General features: G+C 35.6%; 1 protein-coding gene across 12 annotated transcripts in view; it reads left to right on the forward strand.

The window, feature by feature from the left end:
• The window catches only part of TFDP2 (transcription factor Dp-2), a 152,094-nt gene that overhangs the window by 35,486 nt on the left and 96,344 nt on the right, over positions 1–20,264 (forward strand). For 7 of the 12 annotated variants that reach the window (XM_057498386.1, XM_036877379.2, XM_036877382.2 and 4 more), the window contains 2 exons: positions 3,692–3,803; positions 11,058–11,124. In XM_057498386.1, coding sequence (XP_057354369.1) covers positions 3,789–3,803; positions 11,058–11,124 — 82 coding nt within the window. In that variant the 5' untranslated portion in view covers positions 3,692–3,788. Of the gene's footprint in view, positions 1–3,691; positions 3,804–11,057; positions 11,125–12,340; positions 12,384–12,566; positions 12,664–20,264 lie in introns of those variants that run through there. The other 5 variants (XM_057498339.1, XM_036877378.2, XM_036877384.2 and 2 more) reach the window with 2 other exon arrangements.

The raw sequence follows: 20,264 nt of genomic DNA on the forward strand, positions 1-20,264 counted from the left end.
TGAATCTGATAGCCCAGCTCAACAGATGAAACAGTGGCTGCTTATATTTCATTGGCCAGAACTCTGTCATGTGGTCAGCCCATCTGAGAGGGAGACAGAGAAGGCGGTGTATTTTCTTTTGGGTACCTTGCTACCTTCAAATTCTCCTGAGGAAGAGGAACGTGGTACTGGGTAGGCAACATCTGCCTTAGTAGATACAGCAGGTTTCTAAAACTTAACAGGTACTTTGGATGGAAAAGTCTTCATTGTTTTTTGTTATACTGTATTTATATACAGTTATATAACTGTATATAAGGTAATCTTAAAAATATTTTAAATTGAGTTTTTTTTTATGGTTAGGAGTGTTCAGTGTTTATGTGTAACCTGGAAGGCATTTGGCACATTGACTTGGTGGATCTAATAATTTTCCCTTAGAATGTATCTAAATTCCTCTTAACATAACTCTGAAAAAACTCAGTGTACCTTTTTTTCATATGAGGACACTGAAGCTCAAAGAGATTAAGTCACTTGTTCAAGGTCACACAGCTGACAAGTGTCAGAACTGAGACTGAGCCTCAATTTTAAAAAGTCCACGCTCTTTCTGCTCTGCTAACACTGCTGCTGTATTCACTAGATGCCTACATTAAGCAGGACACTTAGAACCTCGTGTTATTTTAATTTTTTTCTATTTCTGTAATTCTTGCTTTCTTTGATTTCCCACTGATCCTATTAAGCTTTTAAATTGGGTTACTTAATGAATGAAATGTAAATTTACCTCAAAAGTACTATTTCAGCTGCACTTTGAAAATTTTATTATTTTCATTGTCATTTAGTTCTAAATATTTCAAATTTTCCTCTTCAGTTCTTTGGTTGGTTGAGCAATAATACAATTTTATTTTCTAAGTATATGATTATTAACTTTTTAAAAAACAGTTGATTCCTAATTTAATTGCACTGTGGTCAGAGACCATATCTGTATAATATTTGCCTCTTTGAAATTTGTTACTTCATTGGTGATTTTGTATGTGGACAGATGTTGTAAAATGTCCTTAAAGAGATGGTTCATGTCTCAGGATAGACATTATGAACACATCTGCTGCTACAAATGGAGAAGTGAAAATCATAATTGTTCAGGTCTTGGATTTTTAAATGCATGTTTTTTTATCATAGGAAAATTAAAAGTTCAGTGTTTTACTGGAAAGTAAAATCATCTTGCCTCCACCACCCCCAATTTTACTTACAAACTCCAGCACCTAAGGCAGACATTTGGAGCCTCCATTTCTCTAATACCCAATTATTTATGGTCTTTTCAAAATTTTTATTTTATCCTTCCCCTTGCATGTCTTATTAAAGTTTTAATTTTTCAAGTAATTTTAAAATAAGAGAAATGTTGCAAAAATAGGGCAAAGAACAACAGGCACATGAAAAGATGCTCCACATCGCTAATCATCAGGGAAATGCAAATTAAAACCACAATGAGATACCACCTCACACCAGTAAGGATGGCCACTATCCAAAAGACAGACAACAACAAATGTTGGTGAGGATGTGGAGAAAGGGGAACCCTCCTACACTGCTGGTGGGAATGTAAACTAGGTCAACCATTGTGGAAAGCAGTATGGAGATTCCTCAGAAAACGAAAAATAGAAATACTATTTGATCCAGGAATTCCACTCCTAGGAATTTACCCTAAGAATTCAGCAGCCCAGTTTGAAAAAGACATATGCACCCCTATGTTTATCATAGCACTATTTACAATAGCCAAGAAATGGAAGCAACCTAAGTGTCCATCAGTAGGTGAATGGATAAAGAAGGTGTGGTACATATACACAATGGAATATTATTCAGCCATAAGAAGAAAACAAATCCTACCATTTGCAACAACATGGGTGGAGCTAGAGGGTATTATGCTCAGTGAAATAAGCCAGGTGGAAAAAGACAAGTGTCAAATGATTTCACTTATCTGTGGAGAATAAGAACAAAGAAAAAACTGAAGGAACAAAACAGCAGCAGACTCACAGAACCCAAGAATGGACTAACAGTTACCAAGGGGAAAGGGACTGGGGAGGATGGGTGGGAAGAGAGGGATAAGGGGGAAAATGGGGCATTACGATTAGCAGACAGAATGTAGGGGGTGGACATGGGAAAGGCAGTATATACAGAGAAGACAAGTAATGATTCTATAACATCTTACTACACTGATGGGCAGTGACTGTAATGGGGTATGTGGGTGGGACTTGATAATGGGGGGAGTCTAGTAACCATAATGTTGTTCAAGTAATTGTACATTAATGATATGAAAATAAAAAAATTTTTTAAAAATAGGGTAAAGAAGTCCTGAAGATCCTTTTCTAAGATTCACCAATTGTCAGCATTTTGCCACATGTACTTTATCATTCCCACTTTCTCTCTGTATACAGATTATGTATGCTTTTTCATCATTTGAAAATAAGTTGCTGCTGTCATACCCCTCCACTCCTGAATATTTTGGTGTGTTTTTCTAAAATCAAAGATATTCACTTAAAAACCCCCTACAATACTCTGATCAAAAGCAGGAAATGTCACATTGAGACAGTATCTTACCCAGTCTGTGGACTATTATTTCGGTTTCCCCACCTGCCCCAGTAATGGTCTTCATGACGTTTCTTCTGTCTGGTCCAGAATCCAATCCACGATCATGCATCATTTAATTTTGATGTGACTTTAGCCTTTTTTAAATCTGGGGTGTTTGTCAGGCTTCTTTTTGTCTTTCATGATACTGACCCTGGGAGGGTTCTCAGTTTGGATTTTTCTGATACTTCCTCATGATTAGAATTGGACTATCCATTTTAGGTGCAAGTTCCTCAGAAGAGATACTGTGTCCATCTCAGTGCACCCACAGAGGTGCATGGTGTCGGTCTGTCCCATAGTGGGTGTCTTCACTGTGAAATTGAAATTAATAGGTATTTTGTGGGGAGGTATTTCAAGACTATGTAAATATCCTTTTTCTCACCAATTTTCATCTACTAGTTTTAGCATCTGTTGATGTTTCTTGTCCAATCATTATTATGATGATGTTTACAATTGGTAGACTTCTAAGTGCATCATTCCTTTATATTTAATAGTTGGCATTTTATTGTAAGGAATAGTGTTCGCTTCTTCCTCATTATTTGTTTCTATCAGTAGGACTTCCTGGATCATCATTTGTTCAGTGGGTTTATAGTCTGTTAAATCTGTTATAATCTGTTAGTATCAGTATGTACTTTGGTGCTCGGTTGTCCCAGATTGTCCAGTGGTCGGCCCTTTAAGCTGGCTCCTGTATACTTTTGATATGTCTGCATCATTTTTTGAACCCTTTCTTTCTTTAGGTACAATAATATATTCTAGACTTATCTTGTACGTTTCCTGCCCCAGCCCTGGAATTGGCTCTTTCTCCAAGAAGCCCTGGTGTTTCTTTCACTGGATTATCTAAAGCAACATAGTATGAAAGCAACATTTCAAAGTCCAGGCTTTATCTCTTGTTAGCTGAGTTGATTTAGCCAAATTATTAAACCTTTCTGAACTTCAGTTTTTATCTAGAAAATGAAGATTAAAATGGTACATATCTCAAGTGTTGTGAGGATATAGACGATTCACTTAAAGAACAGTGCGTGTCACATAATAAATAAGACATATAAATGTTGCCTGTTACTATTATTACATTACTATTCCCTCTTTTTTCCCCTTTTAACAGGATGTTCTTTTAAAGAATTACTGAAGACGAAGTTATTTTATTTTTGTTCTTTGTTTTTTAATGGCTTTACAGAATTTTAAATCCAATACAATTTGACATGACGGCAAAAAATGTAAGTATTTGTAAAATTTCAAATGTAAGTATTTTAAAAGTGAGCTGTAGTTCTTATGTGTATTTTCTTCACTATTCTGATTAATCAAATTAAGTTTTCTGGCATTAATTTATAATTGCTTTTGTTTATGCAAAGAAAGATAGTGGACTTTAATGGTATTGAATATAGCACTCTAATGGGCATGGTACTGTTCTTGTAAATTGCTGCCAAATTGCTCCTTCTCAACAGCTGCAAAATTGCTATCTTCAAGAAGTTTCCCCACCTCCTTCCTTTTTTGGGTACTGTAGTAAATTTTTTTTGGTACTTGCTGGAAAGTTACTGGCCTTACTGAGAAAATCTGTTTTCTTTGGCTTGATTTTTTTCTCTTGGATTTACTGAGGGGATTGTGTTTCTTCAGATGTTGTTCAGGAGAAGCTTACTATCCTCCAGAGATGATTCCTGAGGGTATATGAGACTTTAGATGTTTTGGAGAAGTTACTGAAATTTATTTACCTCTGCTTCAGGCTATCATTTCTGAATCTACTTCTTTTCAAGTCACATTCTTATCGTCACCCTGTATCGATGGATTTGTTTCTAGTTATGGTGAAGGTTTATGCCAAAAAATAAGTACTAAATACTACAGCGTATAGGGAAATAGCTTCTTATGATTGCTTTACTCTTTCCAGATCAGATGATGTTGGGATTTTTGTTTGCAGATAACAGAAACCAGTTTAGGCACTTTAAACAAAATGGTAATTTATTATGAAGATACAAGCCTGTCTTGAAGAATTTAAGAGCAGGATTCAGGGTCCTCAGAAAGATCGAGGTCCAGGAACTGAAACAGTGTTTGGTTTCCATTTGCCACCTCTGCTTGTATTTGCATCTGCTTCATTACTCTGTCTCTCTCTGCAAATCATCTTCCTCAGTTCTTCAGTCAGCATCTCAATCTCCATGTGACAGAGCTAGCCTGTGCAGAGAAAGGGAGGTGGAAAGGGAGGGAGGAAGGTAGCCCGACATCCTGTCTGCCTCTGTCAGCTCCCCTTTGCAACTCCTGGGGAGGGACCTTTGGCCCTGCTCAAGTCACCTGTCCATTGCTGCTTTGGGTAGTTATGACCAGAAGCCAGCATTCTACTGAGTAAGGAAAGGTCTTGTGAACCAGACAGTCTAATAACACCCATTCAATATCTAAAGAAGAGCATCAAAAAATCCCCCAAACCCTTATTGCTTATCTCTCTTTTCCATGCATAAGTAACTATAAGCAGTTGTAGAAGTAAGGAAAGGTCTTGTGAACCAGACAGTCTAATAACACCCATTCAATATCTAAAGAAGAGCATCAAAAAATCCCCCAAACCCTTATTGCTTATCTCTCTTTTCCATGCATAAGTAACTATAAGCAGTTGTAGATCTTGCTTCATTATCATTTATTTAATTTCGTTTTGATAAATTATCAGGAGTAATCTGCTTTAAGGGTTTTGTATATATTTGTTAAAGTGCTCTTTGGGGAAAAGAAGCAGCAAAGTTTTAGTCTGTGTACTAGGAATTTTCTTGGGGGATACTATATTGATTTTTCTCTCCTTCAGAAAAAAGGGGCTGTAGAAGTTACCCTGAGCAACAACATTGTAAACATTCAAATAGCAAGTATATTTTGGCTTAAAATGTACCTTGAATCAAATAACAATCTTCCTAGCCTTATGTACAGCTTGCTATATTAAAATTTGTTTCCCTAAAGTAACAAAAAGCATTTGAACCAGTGGTAATTATACTCCTATTACCTTGTTTGCATATTTGGAATAAATTAAACAGTGAGCAATATTTTTCTCCCTCTGCTATAGCAACCTAGGGTGGGAGAGATAAGTAATGAGTTGACCCTCTTTTGACACCATAGAGTTAGGGGCCTGGGAGGTCAAGCCTCAGATTAAACCAGTGCATATGGGACATAATAATTGAAATAGGCTGTCTAAAAATGCCAATCAAGTTCACTAGCCACTCTACAATAGATAAGAACATTTTTGTGGCTTTTAATATGTTTTGACAAGATAGTTACCAGTTTACAATGCTATGAGCAATTCATTATCTTCTCTTCACTCTCCCATTTCCTCCCCTCTTTCTGCCCTTTCTGCAACAAATATATGTGCCTGACACTGTTTGAGGCTCCTGCTTATCATGGGGCTTATAATGTAATGAGAGAAGACAACAAATACATAATGTCAGGTAGTGACAAATGTCTGGAAGAAAAACAAAGGTTAAGAGGGGAGAGAGTGATAGAGGTGAGGGAGAGCTCTTTCAGCTAGGTGTTCAGAAGAACCCTCTTTAAGGAAATGACATTTATTTAGACAGAAATGCTCTTGAGTCTCGATCTAAGAAGAAGGAACCAGCCATATGAGTATCTGGGGAAAGAACATTCCAGGCAGAGGCAGAAGAAGGTATGGTTGTTCAAGGAACAGAAAGCTGACCAGCTTATAGATGGGACAGAGTAAGCAAGGGAGAGGGTAGGAAATGAAGTCAGAAAGGAATAAGGAGCCAGATCACGTGGAGCCTCAAAAGACTGGGTGAGGAGTATACGTATTTTAAATGTCAGTGAGAAGCTGTTGGAAGATTTGAGGCTAGCTGCATGACCTGACTTACCATTTAAAAAATTCTGGCTACTGAGTGAATAGACTGAAGAGGGACATAGTGTAAGCAGGGATCTCTTTTGGTACTGATCCCAGTAATTCAGACCAGCAGAGTGCGGTGATTGGGGCTGGGGTAATGATACTGGAAGTGGGGAAAAGTGGCTGGATGTAGGATGTATTTGAAGGGACAGCCATCAGGACTTACTGAGTAATTAGGATGTGGGGGCAGGGGAGAAGTTAAAAACTTCTCAGTGTTTGGCTTGTGTAACTGGGTAAATGGCTATGTTTAATGAAAGAGGGACTCTTGGGGAAGTGTGGGGTTTTGTGGCAAACAGAGAAATTGTTTTGAACATATTAAAGTTGAGTGGCCTAAAAACTTCCAGGTAAGATCCTGTGTAGGGAGTTTGATAAACGACTCTGGAGCTGAGGGAAAAGCTTGGGACTGGATGTAGAAATTTTGGGGTTGTTTCATATTAAATTATTTTAAAGCAGTTGGACTACATGAGAGTATGTAGTATGTGAATGGACAGAAAATCTATGAGGACCAGTGTCTGAATACAGGGATTGTCCAGCATCTGGAGAGGAGGAGAAGCAGCCAAGGACACTCAAAGAATGGCCAGAAAGGAGGAAAGCAGCATTATCCTGATGGTCTGGAAGCCAAGTGAAGAATGTGTTTCAAGAAGGAAGGAGTGATCAGTTTTGTTACCTGTCACTGAGAAGTAATTCTTACAGATGGAAGATTGCCCAAGTCTTATGGAGGCATCATTAAACATATATTCCAATATTTATATCTTTATTTTCTGTTTTTCATTTTTCATTTCTCTTCTGAGAACAGTTTTTTTGTGAAGAGTTACTTTTGCCTTAACATAAATGCCATAGTAGGTCTCTTAGGGTTGCAAGTGATAGAAACCTAATTCAGAATAGCTCACGGCAAAATGTGGTGTCAGGTCTCTGTCTCCCTTTTTCCATTCTTGGGACTGTATGGTAGCATGGTAGTCTATACTGGCCTTGTAATGCGTATCTCAGAAGAAGAGAGGGAACTTTTCTTTTTTAGCATTTATGTTTCAAATTCCATGGAGGAGCTTTGGTTGACCCTGCTTGACCCACATGCCTAGACAAGCCAGCATGCAGAAGGAAGTGGGGTACCATAAGTGGCCAGGTCTGGGTCATGTGCCCACTTCTGCTGCCATGTCACAGTTGAGACTCAGAGTTTAACCATTCTACCAGAACTGCATGGATTGTGGAATGGATCATTTTGCAAAAGGAAGTCTGTGGACAATATATTCATTGTATCTGTAATAAAATTATCAGGTAATATCTAGTATCCACTGTTACTCTTCTAGACCAAAAATGCAGGTGTGTTCTAACTTAAACTCGCTCAGTGTAAGATAAAGAATTTGCAGGATACTTTGAAGTGTCACTTTTGCCTTGTCAAAGAATCTTTTAAAAATATGTAAGCCAGAATACTCATTACAGAAAAACTAAAAAAGTAAGAGAAACTAGCCTAGAGATTATCAGGATAATTTTGCCTAGGAAGACTTCTGGTGTATATAAAAAGTATGTGTAATATATAAACCAAAATGTATGTATATTATTATTTTTTTAAATAAAAATGAGGTCATTCTGTTTTTTAACCTATACTGTTTAGCTTAATCTCTGTGATAAATGTCTATTCTTGTCTCGATGTCTCTGCAGCATCATTTTAAATGGCTGTTTTATGTGATCTGTGGTATAGACATTATACTACTTCCCTAATATTGGCCATGAAGTTTTTCCATTTTTTCTGTAACTTTTTATTCATTTTTGCTTACTCATTGGGTTATTTCCATGAGCAAAGTCTTATGAAATTAGATGTGTTCTTTTGGGGGACATTTGATTCATGTTTGTTATATTACTTTTGAGAAAGATTGCACCTGTTTATATGTTCACCAGTGGTGTGTGAGAGTACCATACCCCTTTACTTTCTTTTTAATCTTTGCCAATGTAATCAGCAAAAAATGGTATGTGACTTATTAATTTCTCTGATTACAACTTAGGTCAACCTGGTATTCTATGTTTATTGGTCATTTACATTTTTCTTTTATGAATTTTCTATGTGAGTGTTGATATGTTAAAAGCCATTGTCATTTGGATAACAAACCCACACTTGAATATTGCTTTGCCATTTATAAACACATTCATGTAATTATTTAAGTTGATTTAAGGAACTTTCTGAATTTGTCATACATGTTTATATTGTCATCCTTATTTTGCAATGATTCTCCTAAGATCGCCACATTTGTGAATGGTAGAGCTGAACTTTAGGTACAAAGCATCTCACTCTGAATCCTCTGTTATCTTTCAATTATGTCTATCTGAAATGTTAAATATTAGTGAAATTATAATGCTGTTACTGGGAAATATGGTTTGATTCTTAAAAATTGGGCTTGAACTTTTTTTATTCTATAGACATTTCATATAAAATGAGTTCACTCTTTCCTCTTGCTCTGTGAGACATTGTAGAAATATCCTTAAAAAGGATAAAGAAAGAATAACCATCTTTAAATGTCTTTCCTAACCAACTTTTTCTGCCTGAATCTACTTTTTTTTTGAGTCTTTAAACTGTAAAGTGTTTATGAAAGTAGAAATCAATACATTTTGTAGTTTTAGTTAAATAAATTTTAATAACATTTATATAAGCTCAAACACAAACACCTCCCTTTCATCTATGAGACCAAAATTAACATACAATATTGACAGACAATTGGCCTTTATCTTTTTAAAGCATAATGTTGGTTATTAAGGTGTATGTGTACAGCTGCTAAAAAGTTTCTGAATTCATTTGCTGCTTCATTCTGTAGAAGTTGGACATTAAGAGCAGGTGTTTAAACATAACAGTAATCCAGTAACTGAACTCTCGTCTGTGAATATGTGGTTTCAGTTGAGGTTTTTGCCGTTATTTTTGTATAAATAACAAAAGGGTATAAACTGATGCTTTTGAAGTTATAATACATGTCTTAAATGATTACACTCTATTAAGCATGGAATATATTAAAGGCTGTCCTTACCTTCTTTGCTTTATTTTTACAGTAGAATACCAACAAACATTTTCTCTTTCTCTTTTTATAGCAGAAGAATTTTAAAAAGGGGAGGCATATTCGTGATGCCACAGTAAACTCCTAGCATTAAAAAATCGAACACTTAAAAATATTTGTGAGTTAAAAAAAATATATATATATATTTGTGAGTAACTCTGGAATTCATGGGTGGTAATTTGTTGCAAATTTTGTTGCAAAGAGTTTACTTCTAATAATACTTACAAGGAGCTAGACAGAATTAAGTATCTGTACCATTGTTCACATAGAATTAAGAACTGTTTTAGATGTCTTCACTCTGCTGCCATAAAAATTTAACATTAGAGCTAGATTTGCATCAATTACTTTTCCATGATGTGAACAATATGCAGAAATATTTCTGGTAACATACCTCTTGACAAAAAGAAATAGCTATTATTAGTAGAGCATTTAAATTACCTAATGATGAAACAATTAGCTCTAACATTATAAATTTGTTAAGTATTGAGTGAGTGCTTATGAAGAATATATAATGTTAATGCAGTGGGTAGTTTACAAACGTAAGTGCACAGGTACAAAATTATAAAGCTTTGTGTGCTTTAAAATCCTTTCAGTGTAGTAGTAGTACTTTGAACGGATGTTTGAGGTAACCAAATTAGCACTGATGTTCCAAGATTACAAATCTGCAAGAATTAAAACAATAATATAATAGTAATAGTAGAACCGTTTATTGGATGCTTGCTTTGTGACAAATTTTCTTTCTCCTGCCTCTATAATAAAGTTTTAAAACTCTGATGATACTACCATGTTCAGTTCTGTGTTTCCAGGTAATCCAGTAGAGATCACATTAGATGAAATAAATTGACTAAAGGTGAATTTATAAACACACTTGTTATAGGTAGTCCCTGAAGTATTGTACTAATAAATAGTAATGAGTGTTAACATGGATTGAGCACTTTGTGCCAAGCACTGTGGCATATGCTTTACATGAATTATTTTACTTAATCTTCCTAACAACCTGAAGTAGTAAGCACTTCTAGCACCTGCCAGTTTACACATGAAGAGACCAAGGAATACCAAGTTTGTGTGACTTGACCACAGCCATACACATAATATAGGCTTGAGCCAGAGTATGAACTCAAGTAATTGGGCGTGAGGTCACTGGACCTCGCCTCTGCATTGTAGTATTATTGATCTTTATTTGACTATTATGTGTCATCATGTTGAAAAGCATTATTGGCAGTGATCATGAATGGTAAAAATTAAGGGCAACAATGAAGGTAGAATTTTGGCCTATCTAGTGACAATTCACCAGCTGCCACATTACTTGCTTTCAAAACACCAGTAAAATCTGTAGATCTCAGTTTTGCTCATAAGTAACATTATTTCATTAATTTTTATCTTAATATGGACAATTTATAGTTTTCCCACTTCAAGCAATATGGTGACATTTTCTTTTTAATCCTACTTCTACAGTTGATGTAATTAATTCATTTTTATGTTGCTATTTATAATTGACATGAACCTCTCTGGTGGAAGGTGTAAAAGAGCTTAAGTGCTCACATAATATATAAGACTCTATTTTTAATTTTTTAAACTATTTTATTCAGGTTGGTTTGACTTCTACAAATGCAGAACTAAGAGGATTTATAGATCAAAATCTCAGTCCAACAAAAGGTAAGGACAGTTGAATAAAAATGTTCTGCTTTGAGCTACTTCTATTACATTTGTTTTATAAAATATGCAGCTACATGAATTACTTCATGTTAAATGATTATGTAATATGATATTACTGGATTATGTTTTCATATATAACTTATGTCATAATAACATATAAAATTCAGTTACCTCTCAGAGGTGGGGGAGGGAGAGAGAGAGTGTGTGTTGAGAGGTCTCTAAGATCACCCTTGGTCAGTGATCCTTTTACAGTTGAAACTATTCAAGCCACTTTATTCTTGATTTTCTTGTTTAAGAGCCCCACTTCATAATGGTTTAATTTGTAATGAAGTACAGTAGGATGAATATACATACATACATATATATATATATATGTATGTATGTATATACACACACACATATATTTCTGTGTCTTATATATGGTTTACTGGAGAAAGCATTATATCAGAAATCTGACCCACCATTACAAGAACTTACGCAAGACACTTGGTATCTTTCAATATATATCATCCAACAGTATCTTTTAGTATGTAGAGATAATGTACTGAAATATTTATGATTGAAATGTTATGACATCTGGGGATTGGCTTCAGAATAATCCACTGGGAGAAGAAGAGTAAAGTGAGTGGAATTACAGATAGAACTGTCTGTGGATTGATTACTAATTGTTTAAGCTTATGCTATATGGGGTTTCATTATGCCTTTCTTTCTTCTTTTGTATATTTGAAATTTATATGTTGAATATATATGTTTGAAATTTTCCATTGTAAGAGGTAGGAGCAAAATGTATGTCATTGCAATACAGATAGCTGTGGGAGAAATATCAGCTTCTTCAAAGGTGCCTAAGCTGGGCTATATATTTTGGAGAGAGGGCTAGAGAAATCTGTGTTTCTACCCCTAGAATGAAAATGTCTACCTTAATAATAATAATAGTCTGTGGAATTATTCTGAGAATTCAAATAGGTATTATGAAAGAGATACTTCAAGCCTTAAAGCTTCTTATTTTTTTTCCTAAGTTTTCTATTGTGGTAAAATACACAAAATTTACCACCTTAACCATTTTTAAGTGTACAATTCAATGGTATTAAGTACATTCATATTATGCAACCATCACCACCATCTGTATCCATAACTCCTTTCAACTGGCAAAACTATAATTCCATACCCGTTAAATAATAACTCCCCATTTCCTCCTTCTTTAATTCCCTAGCTCACCATTCTATCTGTCTCTATGATTTTGACTCCTCTAGGTACCTCAAGTAAGTGGAATCCTAACAGTGTTTATCTTTTTGTGACTGGCTTATTTCATTTAGCGTAGCATATATCATCATTTCCTTCCTTCTAAGGCTGATCATATTCCATTGTGTATATGTACCATATTTTGCTTACCCATTCATCCATTCATGGATACATGGTTGGTTCCATGTTTTAGCTACTGTGAATAATGCTGCATGAACATGGGAGTACAAATACTTCTTCAAGACACTGCTTTTGATTCTTTTGGGAATATACCTAAAAGTGGACTTGCTGAGTCATATGGTAATTCTGTTTTTAATTTTGGGGAAATTGCCATTCTGATGTCCACAACAGCTATACCACATTCCCACTGACAGTGCACAAGGGTTCCAATTTCTCCACATTCTTGTAGGTATGTTGTTTTGCAGTTCTCTAATGATGAGTAATGTTCAACATTTTTTATGTGCTTGCTGGCCATTTGTATATCTTCTTTGAAGGAATGTCTGTTCCAGTCCTTTTCCCATTTTTTAATTGGATTGTTTTTTGGAAGCGAGTTTTGGGAATTTTTCATATATTCTAGATATTCATCTGCTATGAATGAAATGATCTGCATGAATTTTCTTCCATTCAGTAGACTGTATTTTCACCTTTCTAGATGGTCTCTTTTGATGTGCAAAAGTTCTTCATTTTGATAAAATCTAATTAATCTATTTTTTCTTTTTTTTGCCTGTGCTTTTAGTGTCAGATCCATTAAATGGTTGCCAAATCCACTGTCATGAAGATTTTCCCCATTTTCTTCTAAGAATTTTATAATCTTAGTTCTTTAAGTGTAGATCTTTGATCTCTTTGAGTTAATTTTTGTGTTTGGTATAAGGTAAGCATCAAACTGGCATAAAGATTTCCAGTTTTTCCAGCACTATTTGTTGAAAACTCTGCCCTTTGACCATTGAATGGTCTTGGCACCCTTCTCAAAAAATCAGTTGGCCATATATGTAAAGGTTTATTTCTGGACTTTTTATTCTATTCCATTTGTCAGTACCACATGCTTTAATTACTGTAGTAATGCAGTAAGTTTCAAAGTTGAGAAGTGTGAGTCTTCCAACTTTATTATTCTTTTTCAAGATTGGTTTGGCTATTTTTGCAATTCCACATGAATTAGAGGACTGGCTTTCCCATTTCTGTGAAAAAGGCTGTTGAAATTTTGATAGAAATTGCTTTGAATCTGTAGATCACTTTGGTTTTATTGACATTTTAACAATGATAAGTCTTCCTGTTCATGAACATACTTCATTTATTTAGGTCTTTAATTTTACCATTTCTTTTTGAAGTAATGAAAATTTCTAGAAGTAGGTGGTGATGATAGTTATACAACTTTGTGAATACACTGGAAACCACCAAAATGTATACTTTAAAAGGTGAATTTTTCGATGTGTGAATTATATCTTGAATTTTTAGGGAAAAAAGCAAAACAAAAGAAAATCAGCCACTTTCTTCAACTTGATGTCCACTTCCAGCACTGATTTGTTCACCTCATTATCAGACTTCTTGTAAGAAGCTATACACTTAGAATCCCATTCTCAACTGTCATTCATCCTACTGCCCAGTATGATCTGGCTTTTGACTCCTTTAATCCACTGAAAGTGCTCTTGGTCGCTGTCTTTTCTTGCTTTTTGTTCATCAGCATGGCACAGTTAACATCCCTTGTTTTTTTTAAATTATTATTTTAATTTTAGAACAGTTCTAGATTTACAGAAAAATTACAAAGATAGTACAGAGTTCTCACAAACCTCTCACTCAGTTTCCCCTGCTGTTAACATCCTACGTTAGTCTAGTACAGTTTTTATAATCAATGAGCTGATATTGATGCATTATAACTAATCGAAGTCCACACTTTGTTCTGATTTCCTGAGTTCTTAGCTTACATCCTTTTTCTGTTCTGGGTACCAGATTGAGAGAAAGACCACAGATAAGGTGCCATTTTCATTACAGCATATCAGGGGTACATACTGTCATCGTGACTTATCACTGTTGATGCGAACCTTGATCATTTGAGTCAGTACTTGTCATGTTTCTGTACTGAAAAGCGATTCTCTACCCTCTCCCCCCTTCCATTTCTGTAGTCTTTGGAAGGAAGTCATTATGTGGAGCCCACATTTTAGGAGGTGGAGAGTTTGCTCCATCTCTTCAAAGGAGAGTATGTGCATAATTTATTTGGAATTCTGCATCCTAGATTTTTCTCTCTTTCATTTATTTACTTATTTAGTCAATCCTTGGTTTATGTAAGTATAGACTCATGGATATTTAGTTTATTCACTGGGTTATAGTCTAATACTACTTTTTTTGCTCAAATTGTTACAACTTTGGCCATTGGGAGCTTTCATTTGGTTTTCTGTGTCCCTTTGACATGTCTTTGTGGGTGTGTGCATGTGTTTGTATGTGTGCACGTGCCTGCATGCAGGTGTGTGTGTGTGTGTGTGTTTTATCGCTTCCTTACTTTTAGCACTACAAGATGCTCCAGGCTCATTTTACATATTTCCTGCCCATTCCTCAGATGAGCCATTTTTCCAAAGAGTCCTGATTCCTTTTAATGGAGCAGGTTATTAGAAACCAAGATCTCAGTGACAGGTGAGCTCATTGCTACTGATGTGGTATCTTTTTTTTGAATCACTGTTTTCATGTGTCTGTGATGCTTAAGTTTTTCATAGGAAGCAATGTGGCATAGCAGTCAAGAACAGAGGCTCTGGAGGCCTAGGTATAATCTTGATTGCATTTCTTAAAAACAACCGGATGTGTAAACCTGAGCAAGTTGATCTCTCTAAACCAAAATGTGCACATCTATAATGGTGCAGATAATAATAGCAAGTTGCTCATAGGGTGTGTAAGGGTTAAATGAGGTAGTGCACATTAAACATCCATTAAGTGCTTACTCCTCATCTTGTTAATATTTTTATCTTTCTCTTTGACTGTACCCTTTCAGTCTACTCTTCTAGCTCTTCCTTTGTCTGCTAAATGTTAGTGATCCATAAAGTTGTGTTTTAGGTTTCTTCTCACCTGTATGTTCTCCCAGACAATTTCATCAATTTTTATTGCTTTAGTTATTCATTTACTTTGTATGTGGATGATTCTCAAATCTGTATCTCTGGCCTAAACCTTACTCTTGCATTTTCATATATCCAGCTGCTTATTAGACACCTTCATTAAATAACTTATGTGCATCTCAGACTCAATTTGTCAAGTTTTAAAGTGATTATTACATTCTCTCAAAACCTGCTCTCCCCTTCTCCTTCTCCTACTGAATAATAGGACCGTCCACCCTTTGCCCAAACTGAGACTTCATCTTTTTTTTTTTAATAAGATTTAATTGGTTTTATTAAGCATTTAATGAGTTGGGCAGCATCCCTTCTAGCGAGGAGAGAGATGCTCTGAGGAATTGTACAATATGGAAGGTTTCTATAGACAGGAGGGTGAGGGAAAGTTATTTGCAAAAGAAAAGGGGTTGTTTGAGGAAGGGTCACTTTCTCTTAGGGGGAAGATCAGGGAGTCTTATAATGCAGATGACCTCATCTTTTGTAGAGAAGATGGAGAGGGCTCATGTGACAGACAATCTTATTGGTGATGCTGACCAGAAAATTCCTGACTGACCACAATTCTGGGGGAGGCTGAAACTGAGACTGAGTTTCGATGGTGAGCCCTGGCTTTGTGACTTGGCCTAGCAGAAGTGACACTGTGTTGGGACCTGTGTCTTTCTATTTAACACATGAAATCACAAGACTATAAAAATGATATCTTTCTGTACCAAATGAGTCGTTTAGCTTCTCTCTCAAAAATCTGGAAAGCCCCATAGAAAAGAATGACTTAAATTTCTCCTTTTTCTCTTGGAATATAATTGACATACAATATTATATTGGCTTCAGATGTACAATGTAGTGATTCATTAATTATATGCATTACTAAATGCTCACTACAGTATGTGTAGTTACCCCCTGCCTTCATATGAAGATATTACAGTGTTATTGGCTCTATTCTCTATGCTGTACTTCCATTCCTGATTTATATTATAATTTGAAGTTTGTACCTCTTTATCCCCTTCATGCATTTCACCCATGCCCCCACTGTCCCCCCATGATAACCAACAGTCTCTTGTCAATATTTATGTGTCTGTTTCTTTTTGTTTGTTTTGTGTTTTAGATTCTACATACAAGTGAAATCATACAGAGGCATCATGGTTGACTCTTTTTTCCTCTCTGCTCCCAGTCAAATCAGTTATAAGGCTTGTTGGTTCCACTTTCTAAATCTCTCATCATCTCCACCCATCTTCTCTATCTCCATTGCTGCTATCTTAGTTGAAACTACTATAAACCATTTCCTGGATTACTGCAGCTATTTTACTTCCAGATTTCTTTCTTTCAATTTTCACTGTATTATAGCTGCATACTTTCTCAAACACAAATCTGAACAAGTCTTTCCATGTTAAAAAAACATTTTAAAAGTTCCTTATTGCCATCAAGATAAAGTCCAAACTCCAACTTAAAAGGTCCTTCATGATATGGTTCTTGCTTTCACCTTTAGCCTTATCTTAGACACCTGTGCCTCTTCCACATTGAACTACATTCTTTCTGTCTGTCTCTGTCTCTCTCCTCCCCTCTCTCATTCTTTTTCTCTTTTCCGCTTTCTTTCTCCTCCCTCCTTTCCCTCTGTCTCTGGCCCTCTCTATGCTTTTAGCATATATATGTGCTTTTCTCCATGCCTGGAATGCTGAGCCTCCCTGATGCCGTCCTCCACTCAACTTCACTCTACTCTGGAGATCTATAAACATTTAGCCTGGTATTTTCTCTTGGCCAGTAAACTTCGAATTCTCTCTGCTTATCTCTATTGTAGCATTTATCACACTGCTTTACTTACTGGTTTACTTACGGGTCCTCCCCTGACTCCGTAAAGTCAGAGTCTTTGTCCTAATTCATTATTTTAGCTCCACAATAGGTATTTCAAAGTATCTACCCCACAGTGTCTGTCCCAGACTAGGAACTTTGTTGAAAGAATGTATGCCCTTCTATCTGTAACATCTGTAAAACCTTTGGCCACTGGGCAAATTCCCATGTACTGTCTAAAATCTAGCTGACCTGGAGTTCCTTGCTGTCTCCTTGTTACTGTGCTTCCTTTGCATTAACCTTCGGGCCTTGAACATATTTTATCTTTGTTGCCACCACACTGTGTTGCATTTCTTTGTATGATTGTCCTTTTCTGTGAGCCCCTTGAGGTCAGGGTCCTATTCTGCATTTCTGTCCTCAGAGTCCAGCCGGGTGTTCAGCACAGTTACACGTCCTCAGTAGAGGTGGAGCTGCCAGAGCTTATTTTGCCATAACATTTCCAGACTTTTAATCAAAATGTTTATTTATCTACCCTTTAATAAGTGTGTAAAGTGTATACCTTAAATACTTTTTGAAACAAAGTGTTAAGGTATTTAGTGAAGGTTTCTGAGCTTTTTGTCTTAGGACATATATTTAAGAGTTGGAGGTTTTAAAAGGTACATGTTAATTAAAATAAGAAGAAGCCTGAAGATATTTATATTCAGCCATAAGTAGGAGAGTAGAAGAGGATTTAAAAGCAGTTGAGTTTGCATATCCTTGCCATAAATCATGTAATTGTGTGTTATTAAGAAAAATGAGTGGTAAAAATACTGTAACTTAGGCCCTCATTACCTATGATGTTGAAAGCCCAGCAGAACCTTTGGTGAAGATCAGAGATTCCTCAGTTATCTGAGAGGCACATGCTCTTGGGTGAGCTGTACCTTCGGGTATTTCTGGCATGTGGAAAGAGGCCATACTTGCCTGCAAGTTGTTTGCAGTCCTCTGGGTAACTGCCTGATCAGCAGCAGTTGAGAAGGTCGCATTTGTGGGACTAATTGCTCAGATCCTTGCAGTTATATGAGATCTGCCATATATCCTCCACGTGTTCCTTTATATCCTCAACAGCAATTCCACTTCGCTGGTTCATCCATTGCGTGCACATCTCGTTTAAAACATGCATATCTTATGCTAACTGCTGGTTCTGCATCATCCAAGAGATTGGAATAGCCCATGGCTACTAAAATTACAATCTATTAAAATACATTCAGCAACTCAAGAGGGGATATCACTAATCAAACACATTCCTCATATGTAGGCAGAACTAATGGAAAAGATGAGAGAAAACCATCATGGGAAAAGGGGGGGAAACTCTGAAGAGGAAACAGTTGCAACATAGAAAAGCTTATTTTGAAACTAAAAATACATTCGGAATTCTTAAATCGAAGAAAGATGGAAAAACAATAAACAAAATATGTACCATAAGCAAGACAATATTAATATCAAAATATACTAAAAGTCTCAAGGCATTAAAGGGACAAAGAAGAGTGTTGTGTAGTGATAAAAGGAACAATCAAAGCAACAGTCCAATTTTTTGGAAATGGACAAAACTTATGAATAAACAGTTCACAGGAAAAGAAATATTATTGGTGTTTACACAGATGAAAAGGTACTCTACCTTATTCATAAAACATGCAATTTAAAATTCACTGAGTACTGTGTTTCACTCTAATATTGGTGAGTATTAAGTCTGATGAAACAGTGTTGCCACGGGTGGCATGTGCTCTCCTTTACTGCTGATAGGAGCATGAACTAGTACAACCTGTAATTCCACAGTATTTATTAATTTATCATCCATGTTTCCTATAACCCAGCAGTCCCAGTTTTAGGAATTTGTTCTACCAATATGCTTTTAAATTTGGAAAATTAAACTTAAATCTTTGCAATATTTTATGTAATATTGGAGGCAATGTGTTTTCACCAGTTAAGATCTGGTTAAATAAATTGTGTTCAATATGTATAATGAAGTACTATGCAGATGTAAAATTGGGAAATAGAAAGCTGTGAATAAATATGGAGTGATCTACAAAGACACATTAAGTCAAGAAAAAGTGTAAAACACTGTGCTAAGTATATAACTTTGTTTAAAAAGTGATGCACAAATACACACTTAATGTTTCTTGTGAGGTTACAAAAAGACTTAACATTTGTTCATCTGGTAATTGAGAAACTATCTTTTACAGAGAAGTTTTTAGTTTTAATTTTAATGAAGTCTAACATCAATTTTTTCCTCTCATGGATTAAGTTTTTTTGGTGTTATATCTAAAAGTCATTACTAAACCCAAGGTCACTTAGGTTTTCTCCTGTTTTTCTTTTAGGATCTTTGTAGTTTACATGTAGGTCTGTGATCCATTTTGAGTTAATTTTATGACAGGTGTAAGGTCTGTGTATAGATTCTTTTTTTTTTTTTTGCATGTGGATGCCTAGTTGTTTCAGACTCATTTTCTCCATTTAATTGCCTTTGCTCTGTTGTCAAAGACGAGTTGAATATATTTGAGTAGGTCTCTCTGTGGGCTGTCTGGTCTATCCCACTGACATATTTTCCTATTCTTTTGCTGACACGACACAGTCCTGATTACTGTGGGCTTCTAGTAAGTCTTGAATTTGGGTAGTCAGTCCTTACTTTTCTTCTTCAATATTGTGTTGGCTGTTCTGAGTTTTTTGCCACTCCATATAAATTTTAGAATCAGTTTGATGATCTCCACAAAACAACTTTTATTTTGGAATTTTGACTGAGTTTACATTGGATCTGTACATCAAATTGGGAATAACTGCCATCATGGCCCAATATTGATTCTTCCTATCTGTGAACATGGAATTATTTTAACGTTAATTAAATCTTTGATTTCTTTCATGAGAGTTTTATAGTTTTCCACATATAGATCTTACATGTAGTTATTAAATATGTACTTAAGTATTTCATTTTTTGGTGCTAATGTAAATGGCCTTGTGTTTTTAATTTAAATTCCAGTTTTTCATTGCTGGTAGATAAGAAAGCAG

The sequence above is a fragment of the Manis pentadactyla genome, chromosome 1 (genome assembly GCF_030020395.1).
Source record: "Manis pentadactyla isolate mManPen7 chromosome 1, mManPen7.hap1, whole genome shotgun sequence".
Classification (NCBI taxonomy): Eukaryota; Metazoa; Chordata; class Mammalia; order Pholidota; family Manidae; genus Manis; species Manis pentadactyla.